The 15,037-nt window shown below is 38.7% G+C and overlaps 1 protein-coding gene across 1 annotated transcript in view; it reads right to left on the reverse strand.

Annotated features, from left to right (window-relative positions):
- LOC133537456 (fibroblast growth factor 12-like) overlaps positions 1–14,523 on the reverse strand; it is an 80,631-nt gene extending 66,108 nt beyond the window's left edge. The window contains exon 1 of the mRNA XM_061878475.1: positions 14,214–14,523. Within this exon, the coding sequence (XP_061734459.1) occupies positions 14,214–14,241 (28 nt within the window). The 5' untranslated portion in view covers positions 14,242–14,523. The remainder of the gene's footprint in view (positions 1–14,213) is intronic.
- Positions 14,524–15,037: the final 514 nt, after the last annotated feature.

Below are 15,037 nucleotides of genomic sequence, written 5' to 3' on the forward strand. Positions count from 1 at the left end.
TGAGAACATGAACATGACAGGTGAAAACTAATGAGGTTGGCATGGAAACAAACAAAACCAGGAAGTGCAAAACGTGACTGATTGTCCAAAATCAAAAACATAACATGACAAAACAAAACATGATCCATAGATGTGACAAATACATATTGATACTGACATTTTTCAAGCTGCACAATCAATGATGTCTGGTAAAAAGTCAAATAAATTTTAAAGTAAAAACCTGGCCGCCCAATCCCAATAAATTAACAATTAAATCATCACTGGTACATTTTTTAGTTACAATTATGAACTGTAAAAAAAAGGAACGTAGATTTTACGGTTAAAAGGTAGCAGTTCCGTTGCCAAAATGTCCGTAAAAATAACTGTGATATGGGTTTTCAAATTACAGTAATGCACTTTAAAAAATGGCCATAGCTTTTACTGAAAAAAGATGGCAGTTCAGTCACCATAATTTTAACGAAAACAAAACAGTCCTACAGTTTGTCAATTTACAGTAATTTGGTGTAAAAAACACCATAAATTGTACGGTAAGATGCTGGTGACTGAGCTGCAAGGTCTTTTTACAGTAAATCCATAGATTTACTTTAGACCCCTGCTCTACAGTAAAGTTGTGACTTGTTGACGCTCTCGGAGAAGGATAATCTTGGTCGCCATGGTTGGCCCACGTCTTAAAATGAAAACTTAAAGGCTTCGAAGTAGGGCTGAGCTATATATCGATATACTCGATATATCGGGGGTTTGTCTCTGTGCGATATAGAAAATGATTATATCGTGATATTTGACTATACATTCTCACTCAGTTGCTTTTAGCTGCTGGCATTACACTGCATACGTTTCCCACTCTCTTGTCTCCCCTTGTCACAGAGACTTAAACAGGTGCACCTTTTTACACACATCACGTGTGCAACGTCACACGCTCCCGCGTAGCAGAGAGGTAGCGACATGGTAACGCTAGCTGTGATGCTAACGGTGAGGTGCGGGTGGTAATACGAGAGAGAGAAGGTGCGAATCTGGTAACAAATGGAGGAAGAATTAATTACCAGAAAAAATGGGAGGGAATCCATCGTCCGGAGGTGGTTTGACTTCAAGCAGTAATATGTTCGACATTTATGCGGCAAAAACGTTGTTACAAAAATTAGCAGCACTGCTAATGTAGCATCATTGGAAAAGTCACCCGCCAGAGAATAAGAAGTGCTTGAAACTGTGCATGTCAACATCTCCGGCCGGTGCCACATCAACAAAATGCCGAAGCAACTATTTCCTGATCAATACCCTATGGAAAAAAAAAAATCAACAACAGAAGGAGATAATGTCCGCAGGAACCTATTATGCAGCTCATTTTTATTTGACATTTATTGAAATATCTTGTGTGACATCATGCACAAAAGTGCACATCATTTGTTTTTAGCTATTGTAGTGGCGTTCTGTACAAAAAGTGCACTTTAATTTAGTGTTGTTTTGATATGTCATCTTGGTGACATCATTCTCAAAAGTGCACTCATAGCTTGTTTTAAAATCTCTCTTACAATCTTGCACTTTCTGTTTTGGAAATGATATGAATGTCTGTGCCACTGCTTAATAACTGTTTAATAAATACACTTTTGGAAAATTGACTTAGTTGGGATTTCCCTCTCTGCGTGAAAGTTTAAAATGAGCATATATTAATGCAGTATGAACAAGAATGTTTTAATGTAGACACATAGAATCATCATACTGCTGTGATTATATGCATCAAGTCTTCATTCAAGGCTAAGTCAAAATATCGAGATATATATCGTGTATCGTGACATGGCATAAAAATATTGAGGTATTAATAAAAGGCCATATCGCTCAGCCCTACTTTGAAATTTCGCTTCCTCCATAAAACTAATCTGTGTGAGTACAGTTTGAAAGCGTTTGGAGGAAATATCTAGGACGAGCTGGTTATAGAACAACACCTGGAAATGAAAGAAATGTGCAGAAAATGACCTTTTTGAATGTTTTAAGGTTAAAAATGTCTATAAAAGATAAAGAGTTGCATGTTACCTGTCATATTTATATGACATTATGAGGTTAATTTACTTACTCACGGTGCTGTTGCATGGTAAAAATTGCTGTTTGGCCCGCGAACCATGAGCATATTTTCACACTGGCCCTTGGAGGCACACCTGCTCTAAACCTTTCCAATTTTATTTAGTTTTTTATTTAGCCTTTATTTAACCAGATACAATCCCATTGAGATCAAAGATCTCTTTTCCAAGGGAGACCTGGCCAAGAGGGCAGCAGCAAGGTTACATTAAAAACAGTAAACAACACATAAACCATCAATTTTACAACATTAAAACTTGCTCACATGACACATGTGCATACAGACAAGGTAGACTGCAATCCTTTAAAAAGAAGCTTTAAACTCATTCAATGTAAAAAGGGTTTGAAGTTGAATATTCGATTGTAGGTTATTCCAAGCCTTCGGTGCTGAAAACCTAAATGCTTTCTTGCCCAGTTCAGTTCTTACTTTGGGGACGACGAATTGCAGAACATTCATTAAACGAAGATTGTGACTTCCTTGTTTTTTTGTTAAAAGACAAGATAGATAAGATGGAGTGATACCCAGAATGATTTTGTAGATGAACACATACACATACCATAATTAAAAATATGAACACTCAAATAGCAATAACATGGCTTTTAAGAAGATAAAATCATACATTTTTCTTCTCTCAAAGAATGCATATTTAGAGTTTGGTCCAAATATTTTAGTGTTCGTGTAATAATAATAATAAGAACCGTCTGTGGTTCTGATCCATGTTCTGTCTCGAGAACGAGATCACGCAGTAAGAGGAGAGCAGTTATTCTTAGGCTGGAAGGTGAAGCAGACTATTTTTATCAGAAGCGTTCAACAAACACTGCCAGAGGACGGCGTCATCCCTGCAGCTTGACTTGCAGGCTGCCTTTCACAGCCGCACGCCGAGGAGGTCTCAATGCGTCATTAAGTCATGATGATGACTACGAGTAACAAACAATGGTTGCGGCTTTACTTGACACGCGCAGCTGACTTTAGTTGGTGTATTGGCGATGCATTATGGCAAATGCTTCCTCATGCTGGAAGTAATGCAACTGTGTTGCAGCGTCGGTTGGCTGATGGGAGTGTTAATGCACATCTAGTCTCCATCTGCTGCATTACATGAAATGAAAGCCTCCATCAAGCCAGATGTATAGTCGCCTGTGTGTGTCTGTGTGTGCGTTTTTGTGTGTTTCGAGCAGAAAAAAAAATCATCATTTATAATTGAAAGGTCCGCGGACTGTCGCTACATGACAACATACACTTTAAGGTTTAGTCACTCTCATTCACTGTCTCTCACTCATCACACCGTCTCCATGGTGACCCTCTTAAGAAGGAGCACATCAACCCACATGGTCCCATTGACCCATTTAGAAGTCCAATATGACTAAAAGCATTTGTACATGATGGTCATATCAGCCTGCAACAAACGTCCTTCCATGTCAGTTCTGACGATTCATGCCAGCTAGGAAGCGTATTTCAAACTAAATGGGACTTTTAATCGATCCTGGAAGACACTTTCCAAAGTCATCTGCTCAATAAGAGTCTCCTTTACACATAATGTCACCCCTACCGAGCAGAATCTGACCAACCACACGTGGCAAACAATGTATAAAAGTACTGCGCTGCAAGTGTACATCGCTCCTGTCGCTGTACTGTACCCACAGACGTGGGACAGTTCTACTTTCCATTGATTTTATGTCGCTGAAAGGAAAGGTCCTGCAAATAATTGGAGATTACACAAAGTAACCAAAATTAGAGGAAGAAAATATGATTACAAACCAAAATGTCCCGTCGTAGGATTATTTCAGCTTCAACCCGAATGGGCAATATGAGCCCATCAACCCTGACGAATGAGCGAGAGTGCCGTGAACAAAAAAAAAAAAATAAAACACAACCATACGTAGTTTTTCCAAATAAGAATAAGTGCACTTTTAGCTGTTCAATATTTAAGTTTAATATTTGCTCATGAGTCCATTTTATTTTTTGTTTATTTATTTAGGATAACTAAAAGTTATTTACCTTTCAATTACAGTACAATGGTAAACAATTCACCAGTAATGGGAATTAAAAGTTAATATCATTTTGAATGATTACTTGCATTATTATTATATATTATGATTACATTACATTAAGAGCATGATAGTTTGCATAAAGCCAAATATTTTTGAAAGTAAATTATTGCATACTGTACTCATGTGTGGCACCTTAAGATAAAAATGTTCATTGACAGTCTAAAACAACTCTTCCTCCACTCTTTATTTTCACAGTTTTATGCATTTTTATGTATTAAAATATAATAATCACAAATTGAATCAAAATTTTGTTATACTGTATGGGAGTTTGTATGTTCTCCCCGTGACTGCGTGGGTTCCCTCCGGGGAACTCCGGCTTCCTTCCACCTCCATAAACATGCACCTGGGGATAGGTTGATTGGCCACACTAAATTGGCCCTAGTGTGTGAATGTCAATCAATCAATCAATCAATGTTTATTTATATAGCCCCAAATCACAAATGTCTCAAAGGACTGCACAAATCATTAAGACTACAACATCCTCGGAAGAACCCACAAAAGGGCAAGGAAAACTCACACCCAGTGGGCAGAGAGAATTCACATCCAGTGGGACGCCAGTGACAATGCTGACTATGAAAAACCTTGGAGAGGACCTCAGATGTGGGCAACCCCCCCCCCTCTCTAGGGGGGGTTGTGAGTGTGAATGTTGTCTGTCTATCTGTGTTGGCCCTGCGATGAGCTGGCGACTTGTCCAGGGTGTACGCTGCCTTCCGCCCAAATGTAGCTGAGATAGGTTTCAGCACCCCCCGCGACCCGAAAAAGGATAAGCGGTATAAAACGGATTGATGGATGGATGGATATATTGTATTATCCTACAAATTATTGTAGATAAACAATATTATTGTCCCCATTATTTTGTGACCGGATTAAGTAATTTAATCTCACAATAATACCAACAATAGTATTGTCTATAATAATTTAGTGGGACAATTTATCGTTTGGCAAAAATTGTTATCAGCCCAGGCCTATACAAACATTTTACTTTGAAACTTGCACCTATTTTTTTACGTAAAAAGGAACTGCAATTTTTGGGGAATTTTGCCTATTGTTCACAATCTTTATGAGAGACAACAACACACGTCTTTTTTTTTTTTTCCGGATTTTAAACACGATTTAAAAAAGGCTAGAAAGATATGGCTAATGTTGTAGCCTTCAAAGCCCTCTAAAACCGCTTCAAAACCCTCCATCAAGGTTTTATATACACATTGCAAGTATATATATATATATATATATATATATATATATAAACAATTTAGTAACAGATACCTTCATAACAATATGTAATATGTTTTATATACACACTGCAAGTATATATACAGTATACACTGTATAATGTAGTTCCAGACATCTTCATAACAATATGTAATATGTACAATATTTACCCTATATTGGTAATTTTAATCGTTTCCGCGACGGATTCCTTCTGCGCATTGATTTCTGTTTTCATAGCGGTGCAAGTCTCACTTCTGCAAGTGTTTTCTGATGATGGCAGACTTGGTAAGAAACAACAAAGACGACTATTTTTGGACATATGAGGATTCACAACCTTTTATTTTTTAATCTAAATATACTGAGAATGAACTACTGCTTATAGAAGCGAGCACAAAGAAGAAAGTGAAACTTTGGAGCTTACGGAAGCCGAGAGAGTGAAGTAAAAGCAACTCGAAGCTGCAAATGTGGAACTTGGAGACAAGCTAGTTTGATATAAATGGAGTGTTTACCCAAAATCAACAGGAAATGGCCCCGGCCAGCTGGACCAGACAAACAACTGTCCATTGAGTGAGTCACTATATATTGACCATGCGTGTTATTTCAACCACAGTACATACGCTGTCTGGCTAGCTGTGTACAAAGAAAACATGAAATGTGGGCTAATACTTTACAGATGCTGTAATATGATTGTTCATGTTTGTCAGTCAGTACAGATTGGTGTCCTATCACAGTGTTGTGCATTACAAACTCAAACGCGTTTTGTGCTGACGTAGAAGCTAGCTTATCTCTTGCCCTTGTTAGCTTTTACGGTTAATATCAAAGCTTGACGATGTGTTAGTACACTAAAAAAAAAAGTTCCTCAGTGTTCGCTCTTACAATAACAAAGTCGCTACAGCTTACGGGTTACGGAACGTAAATTAAGTATTGTTGACGTTTTTTTGAATGCATACAGAGGTAGAAATGATTGCTCCCATTAGCTGCATTGCTAGCCACCTAGAATGAGATGTTTTTTTTACAAAATAAAAAACCTTTTTGTGTTCTTGTCGCTCATAATTATTGTGAACGATAGGCAAAATTCCCCCCAAAAAGCCACTCCCCTTTTACTTAAGTTACGATCAATAGGTTTATATCAGTACAAAAGTAACTATTGATGTGAGTTTTGTAACGCTTCAGGAGATATATTTAAAGAATTAATGGATTCTCCTGAGTTTGTGCGATATTTTATTGATTTTCTGATATCGTAGTCTAAATGAGACAGCTGTGTTCATTTAGTTAATAGTCTGTGACTGATGTACGAATTAGCTGTTATGGCTAACTGGCATACACTGACTGAAGACTACAATTTTAATTGACACATGTATTTGCTGTCATTGTATTAATTGATCAGTTTGTATAGATATAAGATGCAGACTACACTAAAGTAATGCAGTTTAGTGGCGGTAACCCACTGATGTATACTGAAACTGAACAAGGTCTGAGGTGTCTGTATTAAGGTAGGGAAATTAGCGATTTTTAGATGCATTGCAATTCAGACATGGTGAATTATAAAATCGATCAGTAAATGTCAATAATCGATTTATTTATTGTAAATACAACAATGCAGACTGTTCTAAAGTTTGGCTAGCTGCAGTGAGCCACCTCATCGAGAGATCCCACCAGCTCCTTCATTACAGGGCACTTATGTTCCAAATTTGCACACATTTCCTTGAATTTAATAAATGTGATGGGAAATATTTAGTTTTTTTGTATTACAAATGCACAGTTTTTAAAAATTGCAAGTAATAAATTCGTATTTAGTGAATAGAAAATAAATGTAAAACTGCATTGATATACATTAATTAAATATGCATCAATACAACATTTTTTATTGCTCGTGAGGTGACCAAAGATTCCCACCTCATCCAGAAAGTCTTCAAGACAAGACGTGCCCTTGTGCAGCTCTCCGACTATGCTGAATCCAAGACTGAGGCATCCTTATTCTGACAGATTATTAGTGCTGATAGACTTGAAATATTTAAATAGGCATGGATATGTGAAAAACTGCACTTTGACAGACATCTACAAAGCACTACGTTTAAGTGGTGACTATCTCAGACACACAAACAGTGTTTGGGTGTGTCTCAGCAGAAAGATAAGACAACAAAGTACTGGCCCGCATTCGTCCTCAGGGATGGAGTTCCTCAGGTTACTGGCAGTGGCTAACAACATTCCAGAATACTATTGATCTGATACCACAATCACTACACGTACACACACACACACACACACACACACACACACACACACACACACACAATGATGTATACTGTAAACAAACTCACAGACACTGAGGATGACAGCTCATTTTCCATCCACTCCGTAGTCGCACATGTGGAAAAACCACAAGTAAGCCTTTTTCATGTTTAGTTTGTTTTTATACAAGGACCGCATGGAGGATGGACAGACATGTTAGGTCTGCCGGACAGGAAATGCAGTAGACGCGGTGTCGATGCCAGCGAAACACTTGTTTACGGTAAGGAGGTGTAAAATTGGGCAGTAGGAATGACTCAGCTGTCTGCTCTTCAGGATGTAATTCAGGCTCCAAAGTGGCTTCTTATTCCCTCTCATAGCAAAGTAATTCCAATAAAAATACAAAGTATAGCGGCGGCCATTATCTCTTCCGTGAAGGCAAGTTCCCTGCCCAGTTACAAACTTCAGTATGCCAGCTAACGACTTAACTTGATAAGCACAGGTTCCTTGGACAAATCGATCCAAGCCCTGACTTGACCATCTCATGTTTAATAAGTGCTGAGAGTCTTGATTCGATCTCTATCTGTCTCACCATACGATCGATTATTATCATATTTGTCTGCTTAGAAGTAGCTGAGATCAAAATGTATGTACATTCCAAAGTGGGGATAACAAACAATAACCAGAAAAATGTACAACATATGAATGTATGACTTAATATACTTTGGACTAATTCTTAACAATTTCACTGCAACAGTACTGTACGTCATATTGCCTTGCTGTCCCCTTTTCCCAGGTCCTCCTGTCAGTCTGCCTGCCTTGTAGACTCACCTGTGTTTCCATGTCCTCAAGTCGGCATTGCTGTCATGTTACAGTCTCACATAACTCTTGCCTGTCTCTCAGCCTTAACGTCTCACTACAAACAACATGCCTGTCCCAATTGTTATGTCCTCTCTGTATTGTTGCCTTTTTTGAGTCTCACAGGCCTTCCTGTCTCCACGGCAACCCCCTTAAAAGTCCCTGGTCCTCGGCTATTTCCAAACCGCTTTAAGCACAGTACACACAAAGAGAATGAGGTGTTTTTTTGTCTTAATTTTCAGACAGCAAAAGTGTGATTATTTTATGTCTCATAATATTGTTCTGTGATCTGAGGTGTTTTAAGGGGAACTTGTTGTCCCTTTTTGGGAAATTTTGCCTATCATTCACAATCATTATGAAAGACATGACGACGGATGTATTTTTTTTTAATGCATTTTAACTTGTAAACAAAAGTTTGCTTACAAAAGAGCCAATGGGAAGTCCTCTTTTCCGCCCATAAAACCCAATAAAAAACATCCAAAAACACGACATTTACATTTTGCTACTTGAATATTAACCAAGTGATAGTGATATTGCTATTATAAGCGCTAACGCAGACAAACTATTTATAGCTTCGCCGTGATCACAAACTTGCGTGCTGTGTTGACATGATCGACTGGTGAGCTGCTTCCTTGTTTCTTTGCTCGTCAAACTTTATTGTAGATCATAAATCATGCCTTTAACCGGGATAGTAGAAGTATGAGGAGGTACTCGGACAAGTTGGTACACTTTGACAGCCAATTTAGACCCGGGAATGGCGAGAACGACAAGGAAAGACGCTTGGTTACACTCCCCTTTTCTTTGTGAGGATTATGAGTCATTCTTCACCTAACTGGGAATATATGAACATCCTAGCAGTTGGCATTCAAATGACAGCAGCCCTTGTACTAGGGTTGTACTGCATACCGGTAGAAGTATAGCACTGTGATACTAATGAATCATATTCGGTACTATACTGCCTCTAAAAAGTACCGGTCACCCCCCCCAAACACACACTTGTCCTTAATAATTTTGACAAAATAATAGAATGGAAAATGACACAATATGTTACTGCATATGTCAGCAGCTAAATTAGGAACCTCTGTTTCCTTACTTACTTATAAAAAACAAGTTGTAAATATTAAAATGTTATTATAAATGTGACTGTTACTACATTACATGTATACTTACATCATGTATATGAAACCTTAATGGAGGTGTTTGGATGTCTTTTAAGGGCCTTATAGGCGGAATAGAGCGGCACCCAAAGGCTCCATTGTAAGTAGACTTTTAATCACATTTATTTAATATTTAGAATGCATAAAAAAAATACATCCGTCGTCTTGTATTTCATAATGACTGTGAAGGAAATTCCTTCAAAAGTGCAGTTCCCCTTTAAGAGATATTTTTTTTACAATAATTGACTCCAAAACGGGTCGGGTGATGTCTGTCACCTTTAGTCCAACCATCCATCCATTTCCTACCGCTTGTCTCTTATGGGGTCGCGGGTGGTGCTGAAGCCTATCCCAGCTGCACATGGGCGGAAGATGGGGCACACCCTAGACAAAATATACCGGTAATCCATTTCTTGATGGCGAGGCTTATAATGTCAGCCGCTAGCTTAATTTGAGAAAAACACCCTCGAGCTCGCTAAGTAGATCATAAAGTCCGTGCCTTCACTGATTTTTTTCCAGGGTCGTTACTTTTCTTTTTTTTTTTTTTAGTTTGATATTTTTCTGCCAAAAATAGTCTCAAATAATCCCAATTAAGAAATGATGATGGTCTTACATCATCATTCCTTCCTCAAATATGGCCCTGCTAGCCCAACTATGGACTGGACTCTCACACTATTAACTAGATCCACTCGACGTCCATTGCACCGGTAGCCCGGGAGGTGGGAGGGAGGTCCCCCACATCCGCGGGTGGATTTTTTCTTGCCCCGATGTGGGATCGTTGTGGCCTGTGCAGCCTTTTGAGACACTTGTGATTTAGGGCTATATAAAAAAACTTTGATTTATTGATTGTGTTCAGGTTGTTGCTATGAAGGTTGCTATGTTTCTTCTTCTTCATCAATGTTGTTAGACGTTTGTTTCGGTGAGATTTCGGCCTTGGGGGAATAGAGTGGATCGGTGGTGGTACAAAAATGGTGCTGTGTAGATATTAATCATACCACACCACACACATTTATCGAGTCAGTCTTTCCCCACTTTTCTGTCTTGTCGTGTGTCCCCTTTCTGCTTCCTGGGTGTCTAGCTCTCTTTCTTAATTATGGTCCATCATTATGGTCATGATAGTCTGTTTCTCTATCAACTAAGTAAGTGTTTTTCAAACTTTTTTAAATCAAGGCTAATTTTTTTCATTGAAAAATTCCGGAGGTACACCACCAGCAGAAATCATGAAGAAATGAAACTCAGAAGACAATAAAAAGTTGTCGCAATTGTTGGATATGAATGTAAACCATAACCAACAATGCATCACTATAGCTCTTGTCTTAAAGTAGGTGTACCGTCACGACCTGTCACATCACGATGTGACTTATGAGTTTTTTGGTTGTGCTCCCTTGCATAGTGTTTTAGTTGTTGTCTTGCGCTCCTATTTTGGTGGCTTTTCCTTTTTTTTGGTATTTTCCTGTAGCAGTTTCATGTCTTCATTTGAGGACTAATCCCCACAACTTCTTTGTTTTAGCAATCAAGAATATTCAAGTTGTTGTCATCTTTTTTAGTGTGGACATTGTTGATTGTCATGTCATATACGGATGTACTTTGTGGACGCGGTCTCTGCTTCACACGCTGTAAGTCTTTGCTGTCGTCCAGCTTTCTGTTTTTGTTTAGTCGCCAGTTCAGTTTTAGTTTCATTCTGCAAAGCCATCTCCAAGCTTTAATGCCTTTTCTTAGGGGCACTGACCTTTTGTTTATTTTTTGGTTTAAGCATTAGATACCTTTTTACCTTCACGCTGCCTCCCATTGTCGTCTGCATATTATGATCACGACAAACCATTGTCGTCTCAAACAACGTATTCCTGACATCTACAAAGCAATTAGCTACCAGCTTCCACCTACTGATATTGAGGAGAATAACACGGTTACTCTGCCGAGTTCTAAACAGCACGACACTCAACAACGGTACATTATTTGCGGATTATAAAGACTAGTTTGCAAAAAATATTTTTAACCCAAATAAGTGAAACTACATCATCTCCAACGGCACACTTGTGTGCCGCGGCACAGTGGTTGAAAAACACTGAACTATGTCCCCTCAATTTTACACTGTATGAAAAAACATTTGAAAAGGAATTTTACCTTTGCAACCTCATTATACTATTGGCCAAGTAATATATTCATAAATGAAACTTTATTAATACCCAACCTATTTTTGTGCCTTTAAAAAAGAATTAGAACTCTACTTTAAAACACTTTCTACCTCTGACAACCAAAAAGCTGTGAAAACAATGACGCTGTGTACCAAATTTGGATTATTTACGGAACTTGTGTAACCGGTGGTCTTTTCCTCTGCGTTGTGTGGATTTTATGGAACATGACCGACACCATGGGTTGCTGCTCAGATGCACTTTACTGATAAGACAGGGAATAAAAACGTCAAAATTGTTCTGTCATTGTCAAGCCCCTCTCCCGTTACCGTGGACGAAAGGGCTACATAAGACAACACACTGAAAAAAAAACATACCCAATAATTACAGACAATATAATTGTCAATAGTTTTCTGCCATCGTCGAGCCCCTACACAAATATAATACAAAACAAGGAAGTCAACTTAAGTTTTCAACAAGACGAATGCACTTTTTCTGTCGTCGCGTGGACGCCTACCTCTCCCGTTATCGTGGACGGGAGGGAAGTAGGAATAAGTGTCAAACGCACATATAGAGACGGGTGTCACAGCAATTATTGCAGGAGGGTCAACGACACAATGGTTCCACATTGACAAAACATCGAACTAGGGCTGGGTGATATATCGATATATTGCGGGTTTGTCGCTGTACGATATAAAAAATTACTATATGGTGATATTCGATTATACGTTCTCACACAGTTGCTTTTAGCTGCCGGCATTACATTAAAGGCTCTTCCCACTCTTTGTTGTCTCTCCTTCTCACAGACAGCGAGCGCACCTTCTTACATACGTCACATACGTATACGCCCTCACCTCAGCAGAGAGGTAGCAGCATGGGTAACGTTAGCTGTGATGCTAGCGCAGCCTTGCAAGTGGTAATACGAGAGAAAGAAGGTGCGAATATGGTAACAAATGAAGGAAGAATTAATTCCCAAGAAAAACAGCAGGGGGTCCATCGTCTGGCGGTGGTTTGGCTTCAATTGGGAATATGTCGAACAGACAACCATAATTTGTCAAGTGTGGGGCAAAAGCGTTGCTACAAAAAGTAGCATTTGAAAAGTCACCTGCTAGAGAATGAAGAGTACTTACTCGCATGTCAACATCTCCTTTCGGTGCCACACGCCCACACCATCAAAATGCATAGGAAAACATTTCCAGATAAACACCGCATGAAAAAAATAGTCAACAAAACAAAAGGAGATAGTGTCCGCAGTAACCTACCACATAGCGAAGGACGAACACTATTTGATTTCCTATTATACAGCTGATTTTTATTTGGCATTTATTGAAACATCTTGAGTGACATAATGCACAAAAGTGCACTTTATTTGTTTTTTACTATTGTAATGGCATTTAATACAAAAAGTGCACTTTAATTTAGTGTTGTTTTGATATGTCATCTTCGTGACATCATGCACAAAATTGCACTAATGGCTTGTTTTAAAATGTCTCTGACAATCTTGCACTTTCTGTTTTGGGAATGACATGAATGTTTGTGCCACTGCTTAATAACTGTTTAATAAATACACTTTTGGTCAATTGACTTGGTTGTGATTTCCTTCTCTGCATGAAAGTTTCAAATGAGCATATATTAATGCAGTATGAACAAGAATGTTTTAATGTAGACACAAAGAATCATCATACTGGTGGGATTATATGTATCAAGTGTTGATTCAAGGCTAAGGTAAAACATCACGATATATATATATATATATCGTGTATTGCGATATGGCCAAAAATATCGAGATATTAAAAAAAGGCCATATCGCCCAGCCCTACATTGAACTAACCTTCAGGTATTTACATGTAACTTACACATTGTGTGTAATTATTACAATAATAAAACATTATGAAATACATTATTTACATGACAATTGACTTTGTTACACTTGTGTGAATCTATGGCTTTACATTTTGTTACACACACATACAAATATATATATACATACATATATATATATATATATATATATATATATATATATACATATATATATATATATAGCATTCTATCTTAGTAACTTTATTGAGTTTACAACCCCCTGGCGCTGTTTTGTACTGTTTCTGTACTTGTTTAGTTTATTATTTTTTTCTTGATTGTATGTAAATGTTGCATATTATAAATAAAGGTTTATACAATTTCAAAAAATACAAATAAAAATAAGTCCCCTCAATGTCTCTTCAGTCCTCCTGTCTGTTGTTCGTCTAATTCTGTCTGTCAGTCTGTCTCCCCCCCATGGCTCTGTCTTTCTGTCAGTGTTTTTGCTGCATCAGGTTTTTTTTCCCCTGCCGGGCCCATAACAGACCCAGCACACACGCACACTGCACCCCATCCCATAATAACCACACCTAGGCTCTCCACAGCCGCTGCATTCAGAATACTGCAGCAGACTTCTACCCAACATGCATCGCTCCATGGCGGTCACACCCTCCATCCCGCAGTGAGACAAACTTGAAGCCATCCTGCTCACCTGCCGGTGCCTTCTCTTTGCCCTCCATCGACCTCTCGATTCGGCTCAGTCCGTTGAGGTGTTTTCGGTCTCCACTCGTCTTCTCCCTTTCCTGACTCAGCGGAGTCAACGTGCGTCGCTCGTGGGTCGATACCGAGAAGAGCTGATAAACGCGAAAGAAGGCGAGACGCTAAGTTAAACTCGAGCAAGCTAGAATTAAACAAACAAAAAAAAAACTAATGGAGGCAATCTTCTTCGTCGTTTCCCGCCTGCGGACGCCGAGGGTCTTGCCTTCACCTGCGCCGTGTCCGCGCGCGCGCTCTTCACTCAATGCGCGCTCCCTGCCGCTGCTGCAGCTCGTGCCAGGGTAGTGACGTCAGCGCCGGAAGGGGTTTTTAAGGTGACACCAGGATGATCATAACTGGATAGATACTTTCATTATCGGTAATGGCCGTCATAAAATGCTTTTTGTGTCGCACTTTAACAGGGAGCTCACCACTTTATAAAGTGAAGTGATTTACATTTATATAGCGCTTTTCTCTAGTGCAGGGGTCACCAACCTTTTTGAAACCAAGAGCTACTTCTTGGGTACTGATTATTGCAAAGGGCTACCAGTTTGATACACACTTGAATAAATCGTATTTCTGTCTGTCATTCCGTCGGACATTTTTTTTTCCTTTTACGGAAGGTTTTTTGTAGAGAATAAATGATGAAAAAAACACCTAATTGAAACGTTTAAAAGAGGAGAAAACACGAAAAAAAATGAAAATTTAATTTTGAAACACAGTTTATCTTCAAATTTGACTCTTTAAAATTCAAAATTCAACCGTAAAAAAGGAGAGAAA

The sequence above is a fragment of the Nerophis ophidion genome, linkage group LG18 (assembly GCF_033978795.1).
Source record: "Nerophis ophidion isolate RoL-2023_Sa linkage group LG18, RoL_Noph_v1.0, whole genome shotgun sequence".
Taxonomy (NCBI): domain Eukaryota; kingdom Metazoa; phylum Chordata; class Actinopteri; order Syngnathiformes; family Syngnathidae; genus Nerophis; species Nerophis ophidion.